The 25,890-nt window shown below is 43.3% G+C and overlaps 1 protein-coding gene across 1 annotated transcript in view; it reads left to right on the top strand.

Moving 5' to 3' along the window:
- CDH4 (cadherin 4) overlaps window positions 1–25,690 on the top strand; it is a 401,827-nt gene extending 376,137 nt beyond the window's left edge. Inside the window, exons 12-15 of the mRNA XM_070941124.1 lie at window positions 668–901; window positions 14,952–15,091; window positions 16,533–16,697; window positions 25,414–25,690. Of these exons, the coding sequence (XP_070797225.1) occupies window positions 668–901; window positions 14,952–15,091; window positions 16,533–16,697; window positions 25,414–25,620 (746 nt within the window). The 3' untranslated portion in view covers window positions 25,621–25,690. The remainder of the gene's footprint in view (window positions 1–667; window positions 902–14,951; window positions 15,092–16,532; window positions 16,698–25,413) is intronic.
- The last annotated feature ends 200 nt before the right edge of the window (window positions 25,691–25,890 follow it).

Genomic DNA, 25,890 nt, shown 5'->3' on the forward strand with positions numbered 1-25,890 from the left:
GGCAGCTTTCATGCTTGGGAAATAGGAAGGTGACTATTTGGGGAGCTGTCGAAATGATCATAATTACCCTCTTTATGGCTTATCAGAGCCTGCCCAGAGTTCAGCCTAGGACTAGGTGACACATGGGCCTACAGGTAATCCTCGATTTATGACCCAAAACTGAGCCCAAAACTTCTGTCATGAAGCAAGGCAGTTGATGAGTGGTGTTTTGCCCCATTTTGCGACCTGCCTTTCTACGGTGGTTAAGTGAATCACTGCCGTTGCTAAGCTAGCAACAGGGTTGTCAAGTGAATCTGCATTAAGGGAACCTTCCCCCGTTGACTTTGCTCGCCGGAAGGGTCGCAAAAGGTGATCACGTGACCCTGGGACACTGCAACCATCATAAATACATGCCAGTTGCCAAGCAGCTGGATTTTGATCACATGACCATGGGGATGTTGCAATGGTCAAAGGGGGAAAAACGGCCACAAATTGCTTTTTTTCAGTCCTGTTGTAACTTCAAACAGCCGCTGAACAAATGATTGTAAGTCAAGGACTGCCTGTATTTGGGGGGAGGGGGGGAGTAACTCATAAGGAGTAGATTCTCCAGATCAGTAGATATTCAGAAAAAGTAGATTTTTCCACAGGGGCCTGTTCTTCATGGCTTCCTCCATTTTGTTCCCCACAGGTGATTATGCTCAACTCGGCTTGCGAATAATGTATTTGGAAGCCGGTGTATATGATGTTCCAATCATTGTAACGGATTCCGGCAACCCTCCTCTGTTTAACATGTCCATCATTAAGGTCAAGGTGTGTCCATGTGACGAGAATGGAGATTGTACCACTATAGGAGCTGTCGCTGCAGCTGGGCTGGGCACCGGAGCCATTATTGCCATCTTGATATGTATCATCATTTTACTAAGTAAGTGTTGCACCAGGCCATGAATGCCTATGGTCTGAAGCCAAGGGTCTTTATACATGCATACAGCATTTTTATTTATTTATTTATTTATTCATTGAATTCAATTTTTTTATTCTGCCCTCATCGCTTCATAAGTAACTCAAGGCAGTGAACATACATAATACTCTTTCCTCCTCCTATGTTCCCCACAACAACCTTGTGAGTTGGGTTGATGCAGAGAGAGAGTGACTGGGCGCAAAGTCACCCAGTAGGCTTTCATGCCTAAAGCGGGACAACAACTCAGTCTCCTGCTGATTGGCCCAACGTCACTCAACTGACTTTCATGCCTAAAGCAGGACTAGACATCACAGTCTCTGGTGATTGGCCCAAATTCACCCAGCTGGCTTTCATGCCTAAGGTGGGACTAGACCTCACAGTCTCCTGGTGATTGGCTCAAGGTCACCCAGCCAACTTTTATGACTAAGATGGAACTAGAACTCACAGTTTCCTAGTTTCTAGTCTGGTGCCTTAATCACTAAACCAGACCGCCAAAGTTCAGTAATTCAATAAAATCACAGTAAAAGGAATCAGTTTCATAGTCATGAAAGTACAGCTGCTCCCTAGTGGTTTAAAAATTGGTTTTTAAGTCAGAATTTGTGAAAATCAACACCCACATTTCATGGCACTTATAGAAGTAAAATATTGAGGGCCAATTTTTTTTAAAAAATCAAACCAAAACATATACACTAGGAGAGGGGTGGGCTTCAAAAATTTTAGCAAGGGGTTCTCTGCCCAGTTGCTGGGTGGGCGTGGCCATGATGAGTGTGGCCTACTCACCCTCCTGCACCATGGCAGGGTGAGTGTTTTTGCCCTCCCCGGGCTCCGGAAGCTTTCCTCAAGCCTCTGGGAGGGTGAAAACAGCCTCCCCAGGCTCTGGAAGCCCTCTGGAGGCCAGAAATGGGCCCGTTTCCAGTCTTCCTGAATTTCCAGTAGGCCTGTTTTTCTCCCTCCTCGAGCCTCCATGCACGCCCTGCACTTACCTGCATCCAAAATGGGCCCTATGGGGAGTCCTGGGAGGGGAGGGGCAGGACAGGGTGTGTGGGGCCAGCCAGGAGTGGGATTTGGGGGTTCTCTGAACTGCACATAATCTTAGCTAGAGGTTGAACCCCTACGAACCCCCAGCAGCCCACCTTTGCACTAGGAAACAGCCTTCAAATGGCTCAAATTCCCTGATTGTGTCACGATGGTGCTGAACAGCTCAGCGGTTACATAGTATTCTCAAAATCTGAATGCAAGGCATCTATGATGAATCTAAAATGCTATTAAATAAAAATTTTGGATCATATCTGGGGAGACCCAGTTCAAGTCCACCATCATTCATGGAGCCTGCTTGACTTTGGCGTTGTGAGAATAAAATGCCAGTGTGATTCCCAGGAGAAAATATGAAATATGTTTTTCATAACTACCTGTGTTTCCTCCAAATTAAGACCGGGTCTTATATTAATTTTTGCTCCAAAAGACACATTATGGCTAATTTTCTGGTTAGGTCTTATTTAGGGAGAAATACAATACTAAACACCTCCGTCTGCTGACGATCTTAACTGGGGCTTATTTTTGGGGTACGGCTTATATTACAAGCATCCTGAAAAATCATGCTAGGCCTTATTTTCCAGTTGGGTCTTATTTTCGGGGAAACAGGGTAAATAACTGTCACTTCCCTCAATCCTTTTAAGGACTGATCTACATGTTGATAAACCACAGAGGTGAAACCATCCAAAATATCACTTTTTGTTATTTCCTCCCTCTTTCCCACTGCGTTATTGGCATGCTTCTCTCCTTGATGTCTATGGAAATTCTCAGTCATCCAGGTGATAATTGTCCCAAAGATGATTTTTCAAGAGGCAACTGGACTTTCTTGTTTTTCTTTGAGGACGTTTCGTTTCTCATCCAAGAAGCTTCTTCAGTTCTGACTGGATGATTGGGGAATGGAAAGATTTATATTGCTTGCAGACAGCTGATCATTTGCATTTTTTAGACAGTTGTTGAGGCCACTTGGAGGTTTATCTGTGTCCTCAGAATCACCTGAGTAGTGCAAATGGGCAGAAAACATCCTGCAGCCAAGAAGGCTCCATACTCATTCGCACTACTGATGGGGATGGTTCTGGAGCTTTGTATGTACACTCAGAGCCTCTGAACTGGAGACAAATTCTTTGTGTGTCTAATCCCACTTGGCCAAATAAAGTTCAATTCAATTCAATTAAAAAAAAAAAAAAAACCTTCAAACACTTCAGTACAAGTAACCTCTATATTTACACTTGAAAAATAAATCATCCTATTTCCTGGGTAATCTTTAATATACACATGCTAATTTAATTGTGACCTGATGGTAATGAGCAATAAATATACATTGGATTTTCTAAATTGGTTGATCATAATAAAGCTTTCTAATGCCAATTGTTAGTAGTTTGCGTAGTAAAATTTCACACTGGAAGAAACAGAAGGCAATAAAGCATAAAATCCAGTTTTCCTTTTTTCTGCCTTCACATAACTCAAAGCCTAAAATATGATTTAAACATTTGAGCATATTCTGTTGACTGAAAATTAAATGCGGATGAAAGGCGTTTGATTTAGGAGAATCTTCTTCCTATCTTCAAATCCATTATCCTGTTCTAAATTATGGATTTTTATTATAAATGTGTGTTTTTAAAAATTCATTGCTCTAATTGGCTTTTTTAATGCTCGGCAATCACCCTGGTTTTATATCGGTGAAAATGGAATGGTAAATAGAAATCTTTCTTCCATGTACTCATTTAATTTGGGGGCTTGTTCCATCAATTATTTTTACTGGGCGGAGAAAAATGGGTGATTGGGACATATAATTAATGTGGTTTGTGTGTGCGCGTGCATGCCTTTGAATTTATCTTGACTCATGGCAACTGTGTGGACTAGTCCCTGCAGTTTTCTTGGTGCTGTTTTTCAGATGTTTGCCATTGCCTCCTTCCTAAGGTTGAGATAAAGTGACTGGCCCAAGGACACCCAGCTGGCTTTATGCCTAAAGCAGGACAAGGACTCACACTTCCCTGCTTTCTAGTCCAGTGTCCTTGTTCACTACCCCAAGTGGTTTGTTAAAAATGCTTACAAGTCACTTTCTACAGTGCCCTCGTAACTTCAGACAAATCACTAAACAAATGGTTATAATTGAGCACCGTCTGCGGATTCCATCATAAAATGGGAAACCAGTTTGAATCGCAACATGTTAATGCCAGTTTTGGAGCCCTATTGATCAGTTGTTGTTGTTGTGGGGAAAATAGGAGGCAGAAGGTGTGTTAGATTTCTTTGCTGCCTTGAGTTATTTGGAAAAAGAAAAAAGGAAAAGAAAGAGAAAGAGAGAAAGAGAAAGAAAGAGAGAGAAAGAAAAAGAAAAAGAGAGAAAGAGAAAGAGAGAGAAAGGAAGGAAGGAAGGAAGGAAGGAAGAAAGAAAGAAAGAAAGAAAGAAAGAAAGAAAGAAAGAAAGAAAGAAAGAAAGAAAGAAAGAAAGAAAGAAAGAAAGAAAGAAAGAGTAAGTAAGTGTTGGAAGAAATGTCCACTTGGGTTCAGTTCCAAATGGGGAAAAAGACACTGAAAACATGGAGGTTGCTTGAAAAGATGGTTTAATGGTGGACAGGACCACATGGTTTGAGGTCCTGGGCAAAAAGGCCCATGGATGAGAGAGAGAGAGAGAGATTTATACCCTCTGTTGGGCTTTGAATTTGAGCTTGTATTCTGATCGGTTGTCAGACTCGCATGGGGCCATGCAAGGGTAACTTTGTAGGTTGTGTTTTGAGTCCCAAGCTTGGTTGAGCCTTGCTGGGTGATGACATAATGAAAGGGCTTTGGGCAATTCCTACTATGGCTCTGCCTGAAGGAGGTAGATCTTTGTTATGTTGAATAGACAGGCCCAGGCTTTCAGGGCCCATTGACAAAGGTGTGGGGGGGAGGCTGAGTTTCTGCCTCCCTTTTAGGGGAAATATTCTGCCCTTTTAATATTTCCTAAAATATCCCATTTTCCTAAGAGAGGGGTGAATGCTAACTTCCTACAAAAGAAAGCTCTCATTCAGAGACATTTAACTTGGTTAAATGGTTTAAACAAGCTCTTCCAATTTGATTGGAAAAGTCTGGATAATTCAGAGATTTTTCTCCAATCATACCTGCAAATTACATATTCGTTCAGTTCCCAATTTCAAAGGGCTGCAGAGTATTCGGAGAACAGTCCTCCAGTGATGGTCGTTCGCCTCCATCTACAGGGTGTTACTGCCCATGGATCCGTGTCTCCTGCAACCCTGGCTTGCAATCTCATCTGGGGGGGAAAAGCCAAGAGCTTTTTTTTTAAAGCAATAGACTAAAGAAAAATATAATAATGGGGAGAAGGCAATCGATTTCACAAAAATTGCCTTCAGAAAGGAAAACAGGCCTTAAAGCAACAATGGAGCTCTCTTTTCTTAAGAGCAGATAAAAAGGATTGAACTACATCTGCTATTGACATCTGAAAGCCTCTTTTTCAAGAGAGAGCTGTAAAGGTGTTAATAGGACAATTTTTCTACAAAGGGTGACCAGACAAAAAAAAAAAACACCCCTGCCTTAAAAGAGAGAGAACTTGCTTCTGGTGAACCACAAAAAGAAAAGAGAAATATTTCACTAGTTATGATAAGTAGTTAAGAGCAGGGGTGAAATCCAGCAGGTTCTAACAGGTTCTGGAGAACCGGTAGCGGAAATTTTGAGCAGTTCGGAGAACCGGTAGCGGAAATTTTGAGTAGTTCAGAGAACCGGCAAATACCACCTCTGGCTGGCCCCAGAGTGGGGTGGGAATGGAGATTTTGCAATATCTTCTCCCAGGAGTAGGGAAGGAATGGGAATTTTGCAGTATCCTTCCCTTGCCACACCCACCAAGCCACGCCCACAGAAGGCACATTGATGGCTGGCTGTGGGATTTGGGGAGTTGAAGTCCATACATCTTGAAGTTCCCAAGTTTGGGAAACACTGATCTAGTCCAACTATATGCCATTTCAGACACATAGCTGTCCAGCCTTTTCTTAAAAATCTCCAGTGATGGAGCACCGACAACTTCTGAAGACAAGCTATTCCGCTGGTTGATTGTTCTCACTGTTAGGAAATTTCTCCTTAGTTCTAGATTGCTTCTCTCCTTGATTAGTTTCCATCCGTCGGTTCTTGTCTTGCCTTCCGGTGCTTTGGTAAATAGTTTTACTTGTAAATCCGTAGAATCCACAACCGCTGTGGATGCTTTTGCTCAGTCTTATGTTTATCAATCTTAGTCTGGAATGAATTTTTGCAATCTGCTTTAGGAAGTCAGCTTCCATTGACACATTGGCCTTATTGGCTTCGGTCAGCTCTAGACACTGAATAAGAATCTGTATCTTTTCTTTGGCTGAGAAGATAAGTTTCATATTTCTCTGCCCCAATGCCAAAGTGGCCAGTCGGTTGTGAATTGGCATTGAAGTCACACTTCCAACACATAATTCTTGGAACTTAGAGGACTTATTTTCCACCTCAGCATAATTACCCTAAGAAGGAGTCCAAATTGCCCCTTATGATCTGGAACACTCCAAATTTTGCAGTGATAACCTCTTGATTAATTGCGATGCGTTGTGATATTGCAATTTTAAGGGGTATGATGGTTCAGCTGTTAAAGACACAGAGCTTGTCAGCCTGGGCTCGAGACCCGAATGCTGTGGAACAGAGTGAGCTCCCGTTCCTTGCTCCAGCTCCTGCCCACCTAGCAATTCAAAAGCATACAAATGTGAGTAGATAAATAGGTGCCATTTTGTGGGAAGGCAACAGCATTCTGTGCCCCTTGGAGTATAGTCATGATGGCCACATGACCACGGAAATGTCTCCAGACAATGCTGATTCCCTCAACTGGGAAACAGAGATGAGTACTGCCCCCTAGAGTCAGACACAACCAGACAGGGAAAACCTTTACCTTTTATCTTTTACTGCAATTTTACCAAACTATTCTTCTCTGTGTTGGAAAACTGCAGGTTATGAAATGTGAGGGGAGAGAGGGTTTTTCTAAGTCAGAGGTGGGGAACTATAGCAATAGCACTTAGATTTATATACTGCTTTACAGTGCCTTACAGCCCTCTCTAAGCAGTTTACAGAGTCAGCATATGGCCCCCAACAATCTGGGTCCACATTTTACCCACCTCGGAAGGATGGAAGCAGTGGTGGAATTCAATTTTTTTTTACTACCGGTTCTGTAGGCGTGGCTTGGTGGGCGTGGCAGGGGAAGGATACTGCAAAATCACCATTCCCACCCCACTCTGGCGCCAGGCAGAGATGGTATTTGTTGGTTCTCCGAACTACTCAAAATTTCCGCTACCAGTTCTCCAGAACCTGTCAGAACCTGCTGAATTTGGTAGAGCCTTGGTAGTACAGTGGTCTAAAGCACCCTGTTATTAAGAACAGCTGCCTGCAATTACTGCAGGTTTGAATCTCGCCAAGGCTCAAGGTTGACTCAGCCTTCCATCCTTTCTAAGGTAGGTAAATTGAGCACCCAGTTGTGGGGGCAATAAGCTGACTTTGTATAAATATACAAAAGAATGAAGGCTATTGCTTAGCGCATTGTAAGCCGCCCTGAGTCTCCGGAGAAGGGCGGCATATAAATCAAATTAAAAAATTAAAAAAATTCACCCCTGGATGCTGAATTTTACCCCCGGATGGAAAGGCTGAGTCAACCTTCAGCCTGGTAAAGCAGCAGTAATTTGGGTGGATGGGGGAATTAATGTTCCCCTCAGTCCCAAATGCCTACATGGAGAGGTATCAACATGTTACAACCAGTTGAGGGGGCAGCCATTTCTACCGTGTCCCCCCCCCTCACATGCTGCCCTGTTCCCTCGTTAGAATAAATCATTTCAAATCTGCAAGATGCTGCAGCTGCGCTAATTTCATTTTAATGAAGTGTGATTCTCTCCGAAGGGATGCAACGGAGACTGGATAAAACATTAGCTCGTCTAATCCAATTTGGACTTCGTCTCCTCCTTTTGTACAAGCTTTCTGTCATTTCCAAAAATCACATTAACAAACCTTCCGAGATGCTCTTTTTTTCGGCTGCTTTGCTTAGGAAGAAGATGCGAGCCCAGCCTTGAACTTCCTTTAACTGAAAGTGTCGGGAGGGGGGCGGAGGGCAAACATTGGAAAATCAGATCTCGTTTGGCGGGATAAGACAATGTTTGCATGGCTTTGCTATGTTTGAAGATTAAGTTCAGGAAATTAAATAGAGAACATTTCCAGTACGAGTAGCTCTCGTATTTTTCTACATCAAATCCAATATATGGGGTTAAAGGTACTCCTCGACTTACAACATTTAGTGACCGTTACAATGGCACTGAAAAAAGTGACCTATGACCGTTTTTCACACTTACACTCACATTTATGAGCCGTGATGGTGCAGTGGTTAGAATGCAGTACTGCAAGCTACTTTCAGCAGTTCAATTCTCACTGGCTCAAGGTTGACTCAGCCTTCCATTCCAAAGGTGGTATTCAGCAGGTTCTGACCAGTTCTGGAGAACCAGTTGGTGGAAATTTTGAGTAGTTCGGAGAACCGGCAAATACCACCTCTAGCTGTCCCCGCCCCCATCTATTCTCTGCCTCCCCAGTCCCAGATGATCGGAAAGAAATGGGGATTTTAGCAGTAACCTTTCCCTGGAGTGGGGAATGGATGGATATTTTACAATATCCTTCCCCTGGAGCGGGGTGGGAATGGAGATTTTACAGTATCCTTCCCGTGCCACTCCCACCAAGCCACGCCCACCAAGCCATGCCACGCCCACCAAGCAACGCACTCAGAACCGGTAGTAAAAATTTTTGAATCCCATCACTACTTCCATCCTTCCGAGGTCAGTAAAATGAGGACCCAGATTGTTGGGGGCAATAGGCTGACAATAGCAGTTTATAAACTGCTTAGAGAGGGCTGTAAAGCACTGTGAAGAGGTATATAATTCTAAGTGCTATTGCTATTGCTACAATCATTGCAGCATTCCCATGGTCATGTGATCAAAATTCAGACGCTTGGCAACTGACTCATATTTATGACGGTTGCAGTGTCCCCGGGGTCATGTGATCACCTTTGGCGAACTTCTGACAAGCAAAGTCAATGGGGAAGCCAGATTCATTTAACAACCATGTTACTAACTTAACAGCTGCAGTGATTCACTTAACAAATTTGGCAAGAATGGTTATAAAATGGAGCAAAATTTACTTAACACTTAGCAATAGCAATTTTGGGTCACAAGGCAAGGAGTACTTGTACTTTGCAAAAAAAGATGAATTCCCACAATTAAATATTCCAGGACTGGAAAAATGTTATTCATGCCTAAACCTTCAATGTCATGAAGCTTGCTGACTTTCTATTCTTCAGCTTATCCCCACTTAGGATGATAGTGAGAATGAGATAAAGAATGGGAAGGAACACCTGTATTAAACCTTGAGCTGCTTGGGGAATGGACAAATGGAGCACATTTTAAAGCACATTTTCTGTGACCTGTACTCACCTCTGTTTCCCAATTGAGGGAATCAGTGTTGTCTGAAGACATGTCCGTGGTCATGTAGCCGTCATGACTATACTCCAAGGGGCACAGAACGCTTTTGCCTTCCCACAAAATGGTACCTATTTATCTACTCGCATTTGCATGCTTTCGAACTGCTAGGTGGGCAGGAGCTGGAGCAAGGAACGGGAGCTCACTCCATTCCACAGCATTCGGGTCTCGAGCCCAGTCTGTCAGCTTTCCAGCTGACAAGCTCAGCATCTTTAACTGCTGCTGAACCATCGCACCCCTTAAAAGTACAATATCACAATGCATCAGAATTAATCAGGAGATTATCACTACAAAATTTGGAATGTTCCAGATCATAAGGGGAACTTTGTCATCACCGAAGTGGACTTCTTCTCAGGGTAATTAGGCTGGGGTGGAAAATAAGTCCTCCTTTGGGGTTAATGGAAGTCTTTATTCAAGCTTCATTATTGCACAGGGAAGGAGGCAAGGAAGAAAGGATATAGATTGGATGAAAAAGTTTTAGGGTTGTCCAGTTTTTGTCATACTGATCTATCAAAGTGCTGAATCTGGATGCCACTTTGTCAGGCATTATTTTAATGTATTTATTTATTTAAGATGAATTATTCTGCCTTTATTATTTTTATAAATTATGCAAGGCAGCGAATATATCTAATACTCCTATTTTCCCCAAAACAACCCCCCCATCAGGTGTTAGGCTGATAGACAGTGACTCGCCCAAAGTCACCGAACAGGTTTTCATGCATAAGGCAGGATTAGAACCCACAGTCCCCTGATGATTGGCCCAAAGTCACCCAATTGGCTTTAAGTGGGACTAGAACTCATTATCTCCTAGTGATTGGCCCAAAATCACTCAGCTGGCTTTCATGACTAAGATGAGACTAGAACTCATCGTCTCCTGATGATTAGCCACCATGTCACCCAGCCAGTTTTCATGCCTAAAGCGGGACTAGAATTCACAGTCTCCTAGTTTCTAGCCTAGTTCCGACCAGATCATTTGCAGACAGACATTCTAGTGCATGAAGAAAGCCCGTGCTAAATAAAAGTAAACAATTAATGTAATCACAACTCCACTCATTATATTTTTGAACCTCAGAAAATAATCAATTGTCTTTGTATGTCATGTAATAATAAAGTTTTACCAATTGCGTAGTATTTATTCCATTTAGTACATTTAGTAAAGGTAAAGGTTCCCCTCGCACATATGTGCTAGTCATTCCCGACTCTAGGGGGCGGTACTCATCTCCGTTTCAAAGCCAAAGAGCCAGCGCTGTCTGAAGATGTCTCCGTGGCCATGTGGCCGGCATGACTCAATGCCAAAGGCGCACGGAACGCTGTTACCTTCCCACCAAAGATGGTCCCTATTTTTCTACTTGCATTTTTTATGTGCTTTCGAACTGCTAAGTTGGCAGAAGCTGGGACAAGTAACAGGAGCTCACCCCGTTACGCGGCACTAGGGATTCGAACCGCTGAACTGCCGACCTTTCAATCGACAAGCTCAGCGTCTAGTATTGTGTTTATTAGGATAAAGGAAGGGGACATTCCCAGCAGACAGCTCAAAAGGAATGTTTACAAAATCCTACAGGGAGATCTGGTTAGTTTTTGGGTAAGAGAGGACCAATCCAGGACACCCCAAATGTAGAGCCTAGATTGGGACATTTTTTAAAAAAAAATCTCTGGGAAAAAAACGATAGCAAAACCACTTCCAGGCGGATGCATTGACTTCCTGATAATGCCTGTGAGGCTATATATGTGTGTGTAGACTTTTCATCACCACATATTCATTGCTATAGTACATTCAGAATTGATGGCATTGTAAAAAGTGTCAGTGAAAGTCATTTCATCGACAAAGAGCAGCTGTGTAAACCTACCATCTAGCACTTCTCTACTGTTGCTAAGAAAGGCCTGCGATCTGTGTACTGAGTTGATTTCAGCTTGAGAAAATCTTTTTTTTATCTTTTTAGGGTACTTGGCTAGAGTGTAAGCTAGCATAGGTACCTTTGGCATTCTCAGTATCTGTTGTAACCCAGGCCCACGTAGTTAATATTAAATGCAAAACAGTTCCAAAAAATAAACAGATTTTATTAAAACAGCTGAGAATTAACTCATTCTCAGTGTATTCCAAATTAAATGAAAGCAAAGTCCTCAAAACACCATTCTTCAGTTTATCTCTGACCTTGGGATAATTAGGCAAACTGCCAAAGGCTTTTCTTGGCAACAGTTCAGGAACAGAAAACACTGACAAGAAAGAAATACATCCAAACATGAAGCAAATCTCTCAATGGTTGTTTTCTGGCAAAGAGGCCAAGAGCCGTTGCTGGCCTTTTAAGCCTTATGGGAGGGGCCAATCATCTCTTGGCCCTACTCCCGAGTCGTCCTCTCTGCTTTAGCTGCTCCTGCCTTCTGGCAGCTCTTCTCATATGTGCACTAGGAACAGGCTCCTCCTCTTCCTCTGCCTCTCTACTGTCAGCCTCTGGAGGCTCCGAAGTCCGCGCATCACTCCCCGATGGCCCTGGCCCCATCTCTGCCTCTGATGCAGAGCCCTCATCCAGGCCTTCCCCAGCCTCCAGGACTCGTCCATGTTCCTCCTCAGCCTCATTGCTGTCCAACTCTGCTGCCAGCTCTGCAGGCTGCTGGCGGACCACAACAGTATCAAAAAACAGTGCTACCTGCTACCATACCAGTCCACTTTCTGCCTACGAAGAAGTAGATTATTGCTAGGCTTACTCAAAGCATACAGAACCATCCAACACAGAAATTTGCAAACTTGGCAACTTTAAGACATGTGGACTTCAACTCCCAGAATTCCCCAGGCTTCGGGAATTCTGGGAGTTGAAGTCCACAAGTCTTAAAGTTGCCAAGTTTGGAGACCCCTGGTCTAACAATCTAGGTTTTTTCCCTTATTTACTGACATAGATACTTCTCTGATTAAAAAAAAAAGTGCAGGTAATCCTTGAGTTAGGATCGTAATCTTGTAGATCGTAGTCTGTCTGCAACCCACAAGACAGACACAGACTTCAGAGGATAATTAGAACTGCAGAAAAAACAATTGCTACCAACCTGCCTTCCATTGAGGACCTGTATACTGCACAAGTCAAAAAGGGGGCTGTGAAAATATTTACAGACCCCTCACATAAACTGTTTCAACTCCTACCCTCAAAACGACGTTATAGAGCACTGCACACCAGAACAACTAGACACAAGGACAGTTTTTTCCCAAATGCCATCACTCTGCTAAACAAATAATTCCCTCAACACTGTCAAACTATTCACTAAGTCTGCATTATTATTAATCTTCTCATCTTCTCATCATTCCTACCACCCATCTCCTCCCACTTATGACTGTATGACTATAACTTGTTGCTGTATCCTTACAATTTATATTGATTGTTTCCTAGTATGATTTGATTGCTTATTTGTACCCTATGACTATCATTAAGTGTTGTACCTTATGATTCTTGACAAATGTATCTTTTCTTTTATGTACACTGAGAGCATATGGACCAAAGACAAATTCCTTGTGTGTCCAATCACACTTGGCCAATAAAAAATTCTAATCTCATCTCATCTCATCTCATCTCATCTAATGAAACCTGCGCATCAGGGTTGTAACTCATGTTGATTGTAAAACTGATCCAATTTTACAACCTTTTTTTCCGGCAGTTGTTAAATGAATCATCATAGTTCTTAAGTGAAATCCAAGTTATGAAGTGAATGTCACAATCATTAAGTGAACCAGTGATTTGCTAAAGGTGTGATTTTGTCAAAAATGGAAGAAAATGTTGGGGTTTTTTTCCAGAAAAACAGTCATAAAACACAGGCACAAGACATAGGGCGCTGCAAACAGCCATAAATGACTGGCTTGTCTCCCATGTGCCAAAAAGGCAAACACACAACTGTGAGGGTGACCAACCATTAGAACCTCAAATCTGAGTCTTAAGTACCTACCTGGTAGGTCCATCAGAACTTCAAATAATCACTAAGTGTTCATTCCAATTTCAAATTGCATTTTATCTCATTCTCGTTGCATTTAGTTGTACCGGGGTGATATTCATTTATTTTCCCTACTGGTTCGCAAATGTGAGTGCACACTTTCCGTGCATGCGCCCAGCCTCAAAAAACGTAAATAGGATGGCAGAGAGCCGGGCAGGTCGGTGGGCCCACTAGCAATTTCCGCTACTGGTTCGGGCAAACCGGTCCAAACCGGCTGAATACCACCTCTGAGTTGTACCTTGGCAGTATGAAAAAATTCAAAGGCTGGAGTGATTTCTCAATGTTCTCAAGTCTAAAATTAACACTAGCAACAAAACAGGTAGCATTTATTTCTCCTGCGAAAGAAGGTAAAATATCCATGTCCCAGGATAATGTTGCAGGATCCAATCTGAGTTGGTCACCAAAAGTTTATTCTTCCAAGCTTTTGGGCTCGTGCTGGAGCTCATCATCAGGGAACTTCTGTTTATATATATGCGCTAGGCTGTTCTACATGTTGTATTTATATGGTTCTTGGTTGTGTGCAGGTTTTAGTTGTTAATTAGAGAGTTGGTGGCTGGCTATTAAATTGTTAGTTGTTGTTTCCTTGTGCCAGTGCACCCTCGGCTCCTAAGTACCAAATAACCTGGTGGTAAATCAACACTTATTGACTGACAAGGGTCTGTTCCAGGGGTGGGTTCTACTTATCTTTACTACCGGTTCGCAGTGGGAGTGTGTGCGCGCTTCTGCGCATGCACAGAATCTTCGGCGCGTGTGCAGATCATCAATTATGATGTGCGGGTGGGCGGATCCTCCCGCTGCTTTTACTACCGGTTCTAAAGAACCGGACAGAACCGGGAGCAACCCATCACTGGTCTGTTTCCCAGGCTTCAATCATTTCTCTGGCTATTTTTGTCCCTGCTTCGCCAACAATCAGAGTAGCTGTGAAATGTTCATTGCAATGTGAGGCTACCAATGACTTTAGGTCTCCTCATCTAACTGGTTGCTCGTGTTCTTGCAATCTGATGGGTTTATTTCTCCTATTTCTGGTCAGTTTTGCAGATCTGGGAACAACACAAAGTATAAACCCCCGTTCATGAAGAAAAGATTTTATTTATTTATTTATTTATTGGTTTGATTTATATGCCGCCCTTTTCCGGAGACTCGGGGCGGCTTACAATGCGTTAAGCAATAGCCTTCATACTTTTGTACATACCTGCTTAGTAGGGCTTTGCCCCCCCCCAGCGGTGTTCTTTTATACAGTCACCTTATTGCCCCCACAAACCAGGTCCTCATTTTACCTACCTCAAAAGGATGGAAGGCTGAGTCAACCTTGAGCCTGGAGAGATTTGAATTTGCAGTAATTGTAGGCAGCTGGTGTTACTTAACAGTGCTTAGTTTGCTGCGCTACCAAGGCTCTACCAAGATGGAGTAATATTGACTGTACTTCCCTTGGCTAGGGTTGATTGTCCTTAAGGAATAGGAGATTGTGACATTCAGCCGTGGTTGTTATATTTCAATTGATTTTCTTCTAGCCATGGTTCTGCTTTTTGTGGTATGGATGAAACGGAGGGAGAAGGAACGTCACACTAAGCAGCTACTCATTGATCCTGAAGATGATGTCCGGGACAACATCCTTAAATATGATGAAGAAGGTGGTGGAGAAGAAGATCAGGTAAGGGTTACTCCAACTTTGAGAAAAATCAGTTACAGTTCAAAATAATGCAAAAGACGTGAGATGGTATATCTGAACCACAGTTACGAGACTTGAAGTAGATACAGCACAACTCTAAAATTTCTATTAAATTGTTGACAAATTGATGAGAATTTTAAGGATTTGCAGCTCAAATATATCTGAAAAGTGAGTGCTATAAACACACCATTCCATATTCATCTGTCACCAGGAATAGAATAGAATAGAATAGAATAGAATAGAATAGAATAGAATAGAATAGAATAGAATAGAATAGAATAGAATAGAACAACAGAACAGAACAGAACAGAACAGAACAGAACAGAACAGAACAGAACAGAACAGAATAGAATAGAATAAAGGGACCTTGGAGGTCTTCTAATCCAACCCCCTGCTCAGCCAGTAAACCCTAGACCAGTGATTGCTAATCTTTTCCGGACCAAGTGCCCAAGCGCGTGTGCACAAATGCACGCCTGCCCAAACTCCCAAAATGCAATGCACACGTGGCCCCCATGCATGCACCCCACCCCACGCATGCACATGTGGGCCCCTGCATATGCCCCCCCGTGCATGCACGCCCTGCCCTCCGCAAATGGGCGCCAGAGATCCAAAGATCAGCTGGCCAGCGGGAGGCATGCGTGCATGCGCAGCGGAGCTGAACTGGGGTGATGGCTCACGTGCCGTCAGAGAGGGCGCTGCGTGCCACCTCTGGCACTTGTGCCATACGTTCGCCATCACGGCCCTAGACCATTTCAGAGAAATGGTTGTCCAATCTCTTCTTAAAAATTTCCAGTGTTGGAGAATTCGCAACTTCTGGAAGCACACTAAAGAGAAACACTAATATTAAAGTTCAATATAACCTAGAAAGTTTATATAGCGCACAAAGATCTCTATGTTGAAAAAGATCCCCAGGAGTAATATGGACTTTGGGGAAACAAATGTAACATCATTGATCACACCTTGGTTTCTTTGTTTCTGTGGTGATCAACCATCACCTGACATGCCAATCCATAATTCGTTTGAAGTTTGGATTCGCTTTGTTTAAATCAGTCTCTCTCTCTCTCTCTTCCAAATCAATTACAAATTAGATTGTGGAAAGATCATTCAGAGCATCAGTAATACTCCAAACCCACATTGAGATGCCTCCAGAATGTGAACCGAAGAAGCGATTAGTCCAAGAGTGCGTTTTTTGCATCTTTGTGCCTTGTAAAATCTCTTCAGCACCGTCCAGCCAAAGATCAATCGCATATCATATACGTTTAATTAAGTAGCAATATAAATGCCATAGAGTTAAAGGCTCTGTTTTGATTTCCCTTAAACTTAATCGTGTTATTCAGCCTCCCCCCAGTGGCACAAAGATACTGGATAATCTTCAGTGAAAATCTGCCACAGCTTCACTCTTTTCCTTCTGTATGCGTGATAGGATTACGATTTAAGCCAACTTCAGCAGCCAGAGAACATGGATCATGTTTTAAACAAGGCGAACGGAGTCAGAAGAGTAGATGAGAGACCTGTCGGTGCTGAGCCTCAATATCCTATACGGCCGGTCATCCCCCACCCTGGAGACATCGGGGACTTTATTAATGAGGTACGTTCCCGCAGATTTCTGTAGACTGCTGCTGTAGGGTTAATTGGTCACCGAGAGCTAGAGACAGCAATTAACATGCACAGAATACAGACAAGGATGGAAGGATCGATGGTTGGGTGGATGGATCAATGGATGGAGAGATGTCTTGGAACACGTTCCAAGAAGGGAACTGCTGAAGAGTGGTTTTTGAGAGAAACCACACCTGCCAAGCATATAAGCATTGTTTCATTTCAGAGACAGGTTAATGTGTACATTTATTATAATCTAGTGTCTTAGTTGGCAGGATGGTCAAACCAGATGGTATGACCTCTAATTAATTTTGGCTGTTTTCAAACAAGCTAAGAAGATCTGCTTAGGATTTGGAATGGAAAATCCCAGGGCTAAACTAGGGCTGGAGTGCCCTGAAGAACTTGCAAGGGAATTCGTATAAAGCATCTCTCAGCTCCTTCTCCCGGGCGATTCCCAGGTAGCAAGAAAACACGAGACACATGCAGGGTCTTCAGTGAAGTTGGTTTAATGCTTAGCAGGAGCTCCAGAACAACGCTGAGCGCTATAGTAGTTTAAAGTTGGCGCTACGAACAGTGGCTACGTAGCGCCCTTTATACATTTGCTCCACCCTTCCCTAATTTACTGGCTGGAGAGCATTCACCTGTGACAAGCAATCACGCACGCCCCTTTTCCGGGCGCTTCGTTCCTGGAAGCGCCCCGGTCACCGCCCCTCCTCCGCCGTTCCCTAGCCCGCCGCCCCGGCTGCAAAACCCCGGTGCCACCACCACCACTTGTGAGTTTCTGTGTTCGGCATCTGGATGCAGTCCTGCATCCTCGTTTGCTTGGTTTGCTGGGCGCAATCTTGCAGTATCAGGTACGTGTGCCCATTCTCTTTCTCCTCCTCCCCATCCCATTATTGTCCAGCGGAGACTTGGGCTCGACAGCAGCATTAGTAAGATAATTTACCAGTAGTCCTGCTCCATCTTTGTTGCTCATATTCAACGTCTGGGCATCCCTGAAGATGCTTTGAATTCAAGCCATCAACAGCATTAGCAATCTCATCTGCTTAGCTTCCGCCGCCCAAGCGCCATCCTTGGCTTTCTTTATTGGCTATTGTATTCGCAAAACATCATAGCCTGCCCTTCCAACAGATTGCCCAAGGCAAATCAAGCATAAAGAACCGATGGAACCGACATTTAACAGCCCGCAAATTGAAAGTATAAAAGCAATAAATACGTAGCGGCCACCCAAGAGACAGGCCAGCTGCTTCTGTGAAGCAACGAACCAGCGGCGAAGGTAGCCATCGGATGCAGGACTGGTACCGTTTCCGCAACGGGCCGAATGAGAAAATGTAGTTGCTATTCTGTAGCCTGTACATACAAGAAACCTGATTAGTGCAGTGCTCTAAGGCACGAAATCCTCCATCGTGGGGAATATGTTCATTATATTTAAACAGGTGCACATTGCAGCCAATTCCCATGTTTCGTTCATCAGACGGATGTCAAACCTGCAGCGAAGTATATATATATATATAAAAAAACCCACAGATTATTTTATCTGTTCCTGCCTTGTTCCGTTGTGCATTTTTTTAAAATTTGTTTTTGTTTTTTTTTAAAATGTTTGGGCCGCCTTCAAAACCCAATCAATCCCACGGCAGCTTTACAAGAAGCTGTAAATTCTAAAACAATTAAAATATACAACAGCACAAACGTTCAATCGTATAACATTAAATCAGTGAGTAGGACCATAATAGCAACAGCCGGAAAGAAAGGTGGAAAAGGCTCCTGAACTAGCAGATATCAAAAATTGACACGTTGATTACAATGCTTAGAATGTGTGGGAAGAGAAAAGGATGTTGTTGTTTTTTTGGTGCCCGAAAGACAATAAAATTATTGCGAGTTCAATTCTCACCAGGCTCAGGGTCGACTCAGCCTTCCATCGGTGGGTAAATTGAGGACCCAGTTTGTGGGGGCAATAAGCTGACTTTGTATAAATATACAAAAGTATGAAGGCTATTGCTTAACGCATTGTAAGCCGCCCTGAGTCTCCGGAGAAGGGCGGCATATAAATCACATTTTTTAAAAAAAATGGACATCCGGGGGTACCTCACTAGGAAGAGCATTTCAGCCATAAGAGATTACCATTAAAAAGGTCTGCTGTCAGGTAGCCTCAAATAAATGCATAGAAAAGAATGTACCATATTTTTCGGAGTATAAGGCGCACCTTTTTCCCCCCTAAAAGGGAGTGAAAATTTAGGTGCATCTTATACACCGAATGTAACCCCGTCCACCCACTGGCCCCCACCATTTGGCCTCTTCCTTGCAGCAATTACCTGCAGCAAGAAAAAACAGCTCCTTTCAGCTTCAGCACAGGCTATTTAGCACCAGTTGATTGGATCGGCCTCCCTACTCAGCTGATTTGCTCTCAGCTGCTTTGCACAGCTGAGTCGGCCTCCCAACTCAGCTGATTTGCTCTCTGCTGCTTGCTGCAAAGAGATAAATTGCTGGAGCAGATATTTTTTTTCTTTGTGCTAATCAAGCTATGCTGAAAACAAAAATGAAAGTAAAGCAAGCTGTTTGCTGTTTGCTGCAACGAGGCAAAATTGCTCAGAGGCAGAAGGAGATTTCTTTTTCTTCTTTTCCTCACCAAAAAAGGTAGGTGCATTTTATACTCCAATGCATCTTACACTCCGAAAAATACGGTATTTATTTGTTAGATTTATAGCAATAGCACCAGAGGTGGGATTCTGCCGGTTCTGTCTGGTTCGGGCAAATCGGTGGTGGCGACTGCGTTAGGCTCTCCCCACCTGCCCGGACATAATGCGCGAGCACTGCGCATGCGCAGAAGGCCATGTGCAGGCGCAGAGGAGGCGTGTGCAAAAACTCACATTTGTGAACCAGTAGGAAAGATAAATTAATCCCATCTCTGAATAGCACCTAGACTTATGTACTGCTTCATAGTGTTTTACAGCTTCTTTAAGTGCTTTACAGAATCAGCATATTGCCCCCAACAATCTGGGTCCTCATTTTATCAACCTAGGGAAGAGTGGAAGGCTGAATCAACCTTGAGCCAGTCAGGACTGAACTCCTGACAGTGGGCAGAGTTTGCCTGCAATACTGCATTCTAACCACTGCACCACCATGGCTCTTATATTCTGTTTTTCCTTCTCAAGGTAGAATACAATTTCCCCATCAAAATCTGATGAGGTATATTAGATTCAGAGTCAGCAATTGGTTCAAAATCTACCAGTGAAGGTCCATGGCTGAGATGGATGGATGTGCTCCTGGGTCACCCCCAGAATAACATCTTCTAGCCAATTTCTGATCATCCAATATTTAAGAATCTCTTTGTGGTATCATTGGTTGCAACCAGTGGTGAAATCCAATTTTTTTTATTACCAGTTCTGTGGGCGTGGCTTGGTGGGCGTGGCTTGGTGGGCATGGCAGGGAAAGGATACTGCAAAATCTCCATTCCCTCCCCACTCCTGGGGGAAGGATATTGCAAAATCTCCATTCCCACCCCACTCTGAGGCCATCCAGAGGTGGTATTTGCCGGTTCTCTGAACGACTCAAAATTTCCGCTACCGGTTCTCCAAACTGCTCAAACTTTTCGCTACTGGTTCTCCAGAACCTGCTGGATTTCACCCCTGGTTGCAACACACACTTATTCAAGGCAGACCAAAGAGAGTTATTTTTCCCGCAATGCACATTTCATTTATGGAAATGATAATTGTGGACTAGTGATAAGAAGCCCTGGTGGTGCAGTGGTTAAAAAACAGTATTGTACAGTCTGCTCACCACCTGGAGTTCAATCCTGATGGGGCTCAAGATTGACTCAGCCTTCCATCCTTGTGAGGTCATGAAAATGAGGACCCAGATTGTTGGGGGCAATAGGCAAATAATGCTTCTACATTGTGCATTCTACCTTGTAAACTGCCCAGACAGCACTTATATAAGTCTAAATGCTATTGCTATTGAATTTCCTGAATCACAGTCATCCAGAAGAATGTCTTGATGTTATGGTTCAATTTACAAGTAAGTCAACCTTAGAGCAGGACTACATGAGCTTCTCTCCCATATCTTCCAAAGTTCAGAACTACATGTAGTCCTCAAGTTACAATCACAGTTGAGATCAGAATTTTGATTCCTAAATGATGTGGTCAGTAAGTGAGTCATCATGTGACCATGCCCGATTTTACAACCAGTATTACTGCTTAATACTTAAATAAATCACGTGATTGTTAGGCGAATCCCATTGATTTTGCTTGTCGGAAGCCAGCGGAGAAGTCACAAATCCCAATTCTTTGACCACAAAATGTTGCCACCATCGTAAATGAGAGTTCATTGCCAAGAGCTCAAATCACAATCACGCGTTTTGTGGGGATGGTGTGACTGCTGTATCTTCACAGACAGGTCATAAGTCATTCTTTTCAGTTTTGCCATAACTCATCACCGTCATTAAATGAATGGTTGGAAGTCAAGGACTACTTGTATCATTCTGCACATGGATGGACGTGGATGGAGAGATATTCACAAAGACAGAAGTTAGATGTTGCCAGGAAAGGAACGAGTAGGGCTCCGATAAAAATATAAGGTAGAATATGTGGACATTTGAATGAAAAGTTTTAGTAGAATCAACCTTCTCTGTTCCCTATGGTAAATCATCATACTTAAAATATAGAAACAACAACAATAATAATAAAAATGCACCATGAACACTAAGCCACAATAACATACACCAAGTCCACATTACATCGCATTCTTGGTTACAGAAATGTCCATGACTCCCTGCTTTTCTTTTTTTTTCACAAGCCCCTCCAGGAAAGTCCCAAATTCCCTCTGTCATTCTTGCAACTCCATTTAATATTTCTCTTTAATTTGTCTCCTTGATCCTTTTACTATTGAAAAGGAAAGACAGTGTGTTTGCAAACCAATCGATGCGTTATTTCCTCAGAGGTGAAAATGTGATCCATTTCATAAGTCAGATACATAAAAGTGAGAGCAATTTAATTTTGCTATTGTATCCATTTCCTGCTCTGGAAAATTTTTTTTTTCCAGCTTCTGTTTTTCGTCATTAAACGTTCCTCTGCTCTGCTCTCTCTCCACCATGCACCATTTTGCACACTTCAGTAAACACTCAGCCTGATGCATCTTCTCCCTTTCCGTTTCTATAAACCTTGCCAGGTAGCGCTATCCTTTTCATGCAAACACATCTATAAAAACTCATAAAGAACGTTGGTAGTTGGTGAGAGGAAAACAATGTTTGCACCGTATCTTGGCTCAGAATGATACAAGAGCTGTTCAAATCAAGCAGGCAACTCTTAATTTTATTTATTTACCGTATTTTTCGGACTATAAGACACTCCAAAGTATAAGACGCGCCTTGCTTTTGGAGAGGAAAACAAGAAAAAAAATCTGCCTCCCAGCAATTTACCTACTTGCAGCAAACAGCATGGTCAGTTTCAGCACTGCCAGATTTAGCACGAGCAGCTGATTGGCGGTTGGATCTGCCTCCCGGAATACCTCCTATCAGCTGTTCCAGGCTGCGGAGATAGCTGCCACCCATCGCCGTTGTCACTTATCGCTGCCTCCGCACGCCCCATTTTCGGCCTCCATACATCCCATTTTTGGGCTGTTCCAGGAGGTGAGGATTGCCACTACCTAGCCCTGCCACCTGGAATGGGCCAAAAATGGGACACGCGGAGGCCAAAAATGGGGCACGCAGAGGCCAAAAACGGGATGCACAGAGGCTGAAAATGGGGCTTGCAAAGGCGGCGATAGGTGACAGTGGTGATGGGTGGCAACGATGCTGATGATCAGCCTGAAACAGCTGATAGGCAGTATTCCGGGAGGCCGATCCAATCGCCAATCAGCTGTTTGTGCTAAATCAGGCTGTACTGAACTGACCACACTGTTTGCTGTTTGGTGCAAGGAGGTAAATTGCTGGGAGGCAGGACCGGCAGGTGGGGGCCAGCAGGTGGGCGGGGCTTCGGCAACATTAGCTCTATAAGATGCACAAACAGCTCCTATTACTTGTCCCAGCTTCTGCCAACCTAGCAGTTCGAAAGCACATAAAAATGCAAGTAGAAAAATAGGGACCATCTTTGGTGGAAAGGTAACAGCGTTCCATGCACCTTTGGCATTTAGTCATGCCGGCCACATGACCACAGAGACGTCTTCAGACAGCGTTGGCTCTTCGGCTTTGAAACAGAGATGAGCACCACCCCTTAGAGTTGGGAACGGCTAGCACATATGTGCGAGGGGAACCTTTACCTTTATACTTTATAATAGTTGTTGCACCTGTTAATCCAGAAATAGATGAGCGAGAAAGGTCAGTAGAAGTTCCTGAAGTCATACAAATTCGCCCTTCATCAAGCAAGCTTCAATTTAGCGGCAGAAGCCTAATATTGCATATGTAGTCTGCAGAGTTAATTGAATAGAAATTACAGAAAAATGCAGTTTGATCATTAGTATGCTTAGCTAGAAATACGCCTCATTATGTCCGGTAGGTATCCTCACATAAAACAACTTGTGGGTCAAATACAACAATAACAATCATCAGTCTGAAAAAAGTGACTTATGATCATTTTTCACACTTTGGACCTTTGCAGCATCCCCATGGTCATGTGATCAAAATTCAGACTCTTGGCAACTTGGCTCATATTTATGACAGATGCAGAATCGTGATGACCATTTGAGACCTTCCGATCACCCAGAATAAGAAGAATAAGAATAAGAATAATTTTATTTCTATACCGCCCTTCTCCCGAAGGACTCAGGACGGTGTACAGCCTATTAAAAACACAAGACAACATCAGTTAAAATAGTTTAAAATTATTAAATAAATTCGGCTCGATTTAAAACCCCAGAAATTTAAAACCCAATTTAAAATTGTTATGTTGATAGACCAGCCTGGCGGAACAACAGGGTCTTGAGTGCACAACGAAACACCTGGAGGTCGGAGATCTTACGTATTTCCGGGGGCAGTTCGTTCCACAGGGCTGGGGCTCCCACAGAGAAGGCCCTCCCCCTGGGTGTCACCAGCCGACATAACTTGGCCGATGGCACCCTAAGGAGACCCTCTCTGTGGGAGCGAACTGGCCGGTGGGAGGCTATTGGTGGCAGAAGTCGGTCTCGAAGGTACCCGGTCCTGTGCCATGGAGAGCTTTAAAGGTGGTGACCAACACTTGAATCGCACCCGGAAGACCAGATTCTCTTAACAACGGTGTTACAAACTTAACACTTGTAATAATTCACTTAACAACTGCGGCAAGACAAGTTGTAAAAATGGGACAAAACTCACCTAGCAATTGTCTTGCTTAACAACAAAAAATTTGGGCTCAGTCGTGGTCGTACGTCAAGGACTACCTGCAATGTGTTGAGAGAAGTAAAGAATCTCTCAGCAGGCTTAGTAGCACTACTACAAAGACCATGGATGCTAGATAAACCAGAGAGTGAGCAACTTATGGCCCTGAGGGCAGACCCTAAAACAATCCAAGTGTCAGGTTTCCAAGTAACAGACCCAACACAATCAAAACTCTGAAGCCTAGGTGTTCCTCAAAGTACAGATTTATTAGGCATGTCATATTGGCACATCTGATGAAAACCTGACTCTGAAGATCCCGCAGTTTTTCCCACCCAAATTAAAAGTCAAAGTTCTTTTCCCCAGTTCACATGTCCATCACATGGTCCAATCAGGTCACAGACCCAACTCCAGTTGGCTTCGGTCCACACCTCCCCAGCACCTGGTGGGAACGTCCTTGGTTCCCAGGAGAAAGAATTTTATTTTGGCTACAAGTCCCCCAGCTATCTATATTCCCCTCTCCTGTTCTCACAGCTCCAACCAGCCTTGCTGCGGCAGCCCTGAAGATGCTCCAAAATGCCTTCAGGGTTGACACCAAGATCTTGCCCCCAAATTCTGTAGGAAAATAAATAAGATATCCAGTTTTAGGCACCTGCATGAGTGCATATATCATCCAGCTCTCAAGACTCCAGGGATTTGACAGTAAAAATTGGGAGCTGTACAATTGTTCAGGTTAGTCAAAAGATGGTTAATTAAGAACACAAACAGAAACACAAGAGATTTTGTGAAGTAAACACATTCTTCAATAAGGCTTTATTAGCAGAAGATCTTCTGCAGCTCTGTAGTCCCTGAAGAAAGGCTAATATTGTGGTCTCCAATCTGGAGAATACAGACTGCAGAATAACAGAATTGGAAGGGACCTTGGAGGTCTTCTGATCCAATTCCTGCTCAAGCAGGAGACCCTATATTATTTCAGACAAGGGGCTATCCAGTTTCTTCTTAAAAGCTCAAGTGATGAAGCACCCACAACTTGTGAAGGCATGTCGTTCCACTAGTTAATTGTTCTCACTGTCAAGAAATTTCTCCTTAGTTCTAGGTTGCTTCTCTCCTTGGTTAGTCTCCATCCATTGGAATGAAACTAATCATTCATTGTTTCTTGTCTTGCCTTTGGAAAATAGGTTGACCCCCTCTTCTTTATGGCATCCCCTCAAATACTGGAACACAGCTATCATGTCACCCCTAGTCCTTTTCTCTAGAAAAGAGAAGGTTGGTAACCCCTGTTTTCAAGTTTTGAAGAACCTCTGTAATTTCATAGTCGAGATTTGTGTAGCGCCACTCAATCCAACCAAGGTTAGGATGTTCTTGCATGGTTCTTGCCTCAATCCAAGGTAACTTTTTTACAGCAACATCTTCTTAAACGTTCCAGGGCCTGAGAGCAGCCGATAATGACCCGACAGCCCCTCCCTACGACTCCCTTCTCGTCTTTGACTATGAAGGAAGCGGCTCAACAGCAGGATCGGTAAGCTCCCTTAACTCCTCAAGCTCTGGAGACCAAGATTACGACTACCTTAATGACTGGGGACCGAGGTTCAAGAAACTGGCGGACATGTACGGGGGTGGCGAGGATGATTAAAATGACCTCACTTTTCTTGTTTTGCAAAAAGAGGAAAGCTATAGCATTTAGAAAGAAGCTGATGGAGAGAGAGAGAGAGAGAGAGAGAAAGCAACCCAAGGTGGATGAAAGAAGAAGAAGGAGTAAAACAAAACAAAAACAAAAACAAATTAAACAAAAAAAACAAAAAAAACAAAAAAAAGAGAGAGAGAAAGCAGAAGAGGAATCAAGACCTGTTCAAAGAGGCAGCTTTTTTTAATTAATACCTTCGGCCGACTGTATTCTTTTTAG

This window comes from Pituophis catenifer, unplaced genomic scaffold (assembly GCF_029215685.1).
Source record: "Pituophis catenifer annectens isolate HBS135680 unplaced genomic scaffold, rPitCat1.0.hap2 SCAF_3, whole genome shotgun sequence".
NCBI lineage: Eukaryota > Metazoa > Chordata > Lepidosauria > Squamata > Colubridae > Pituophis > Pituophis catenifer.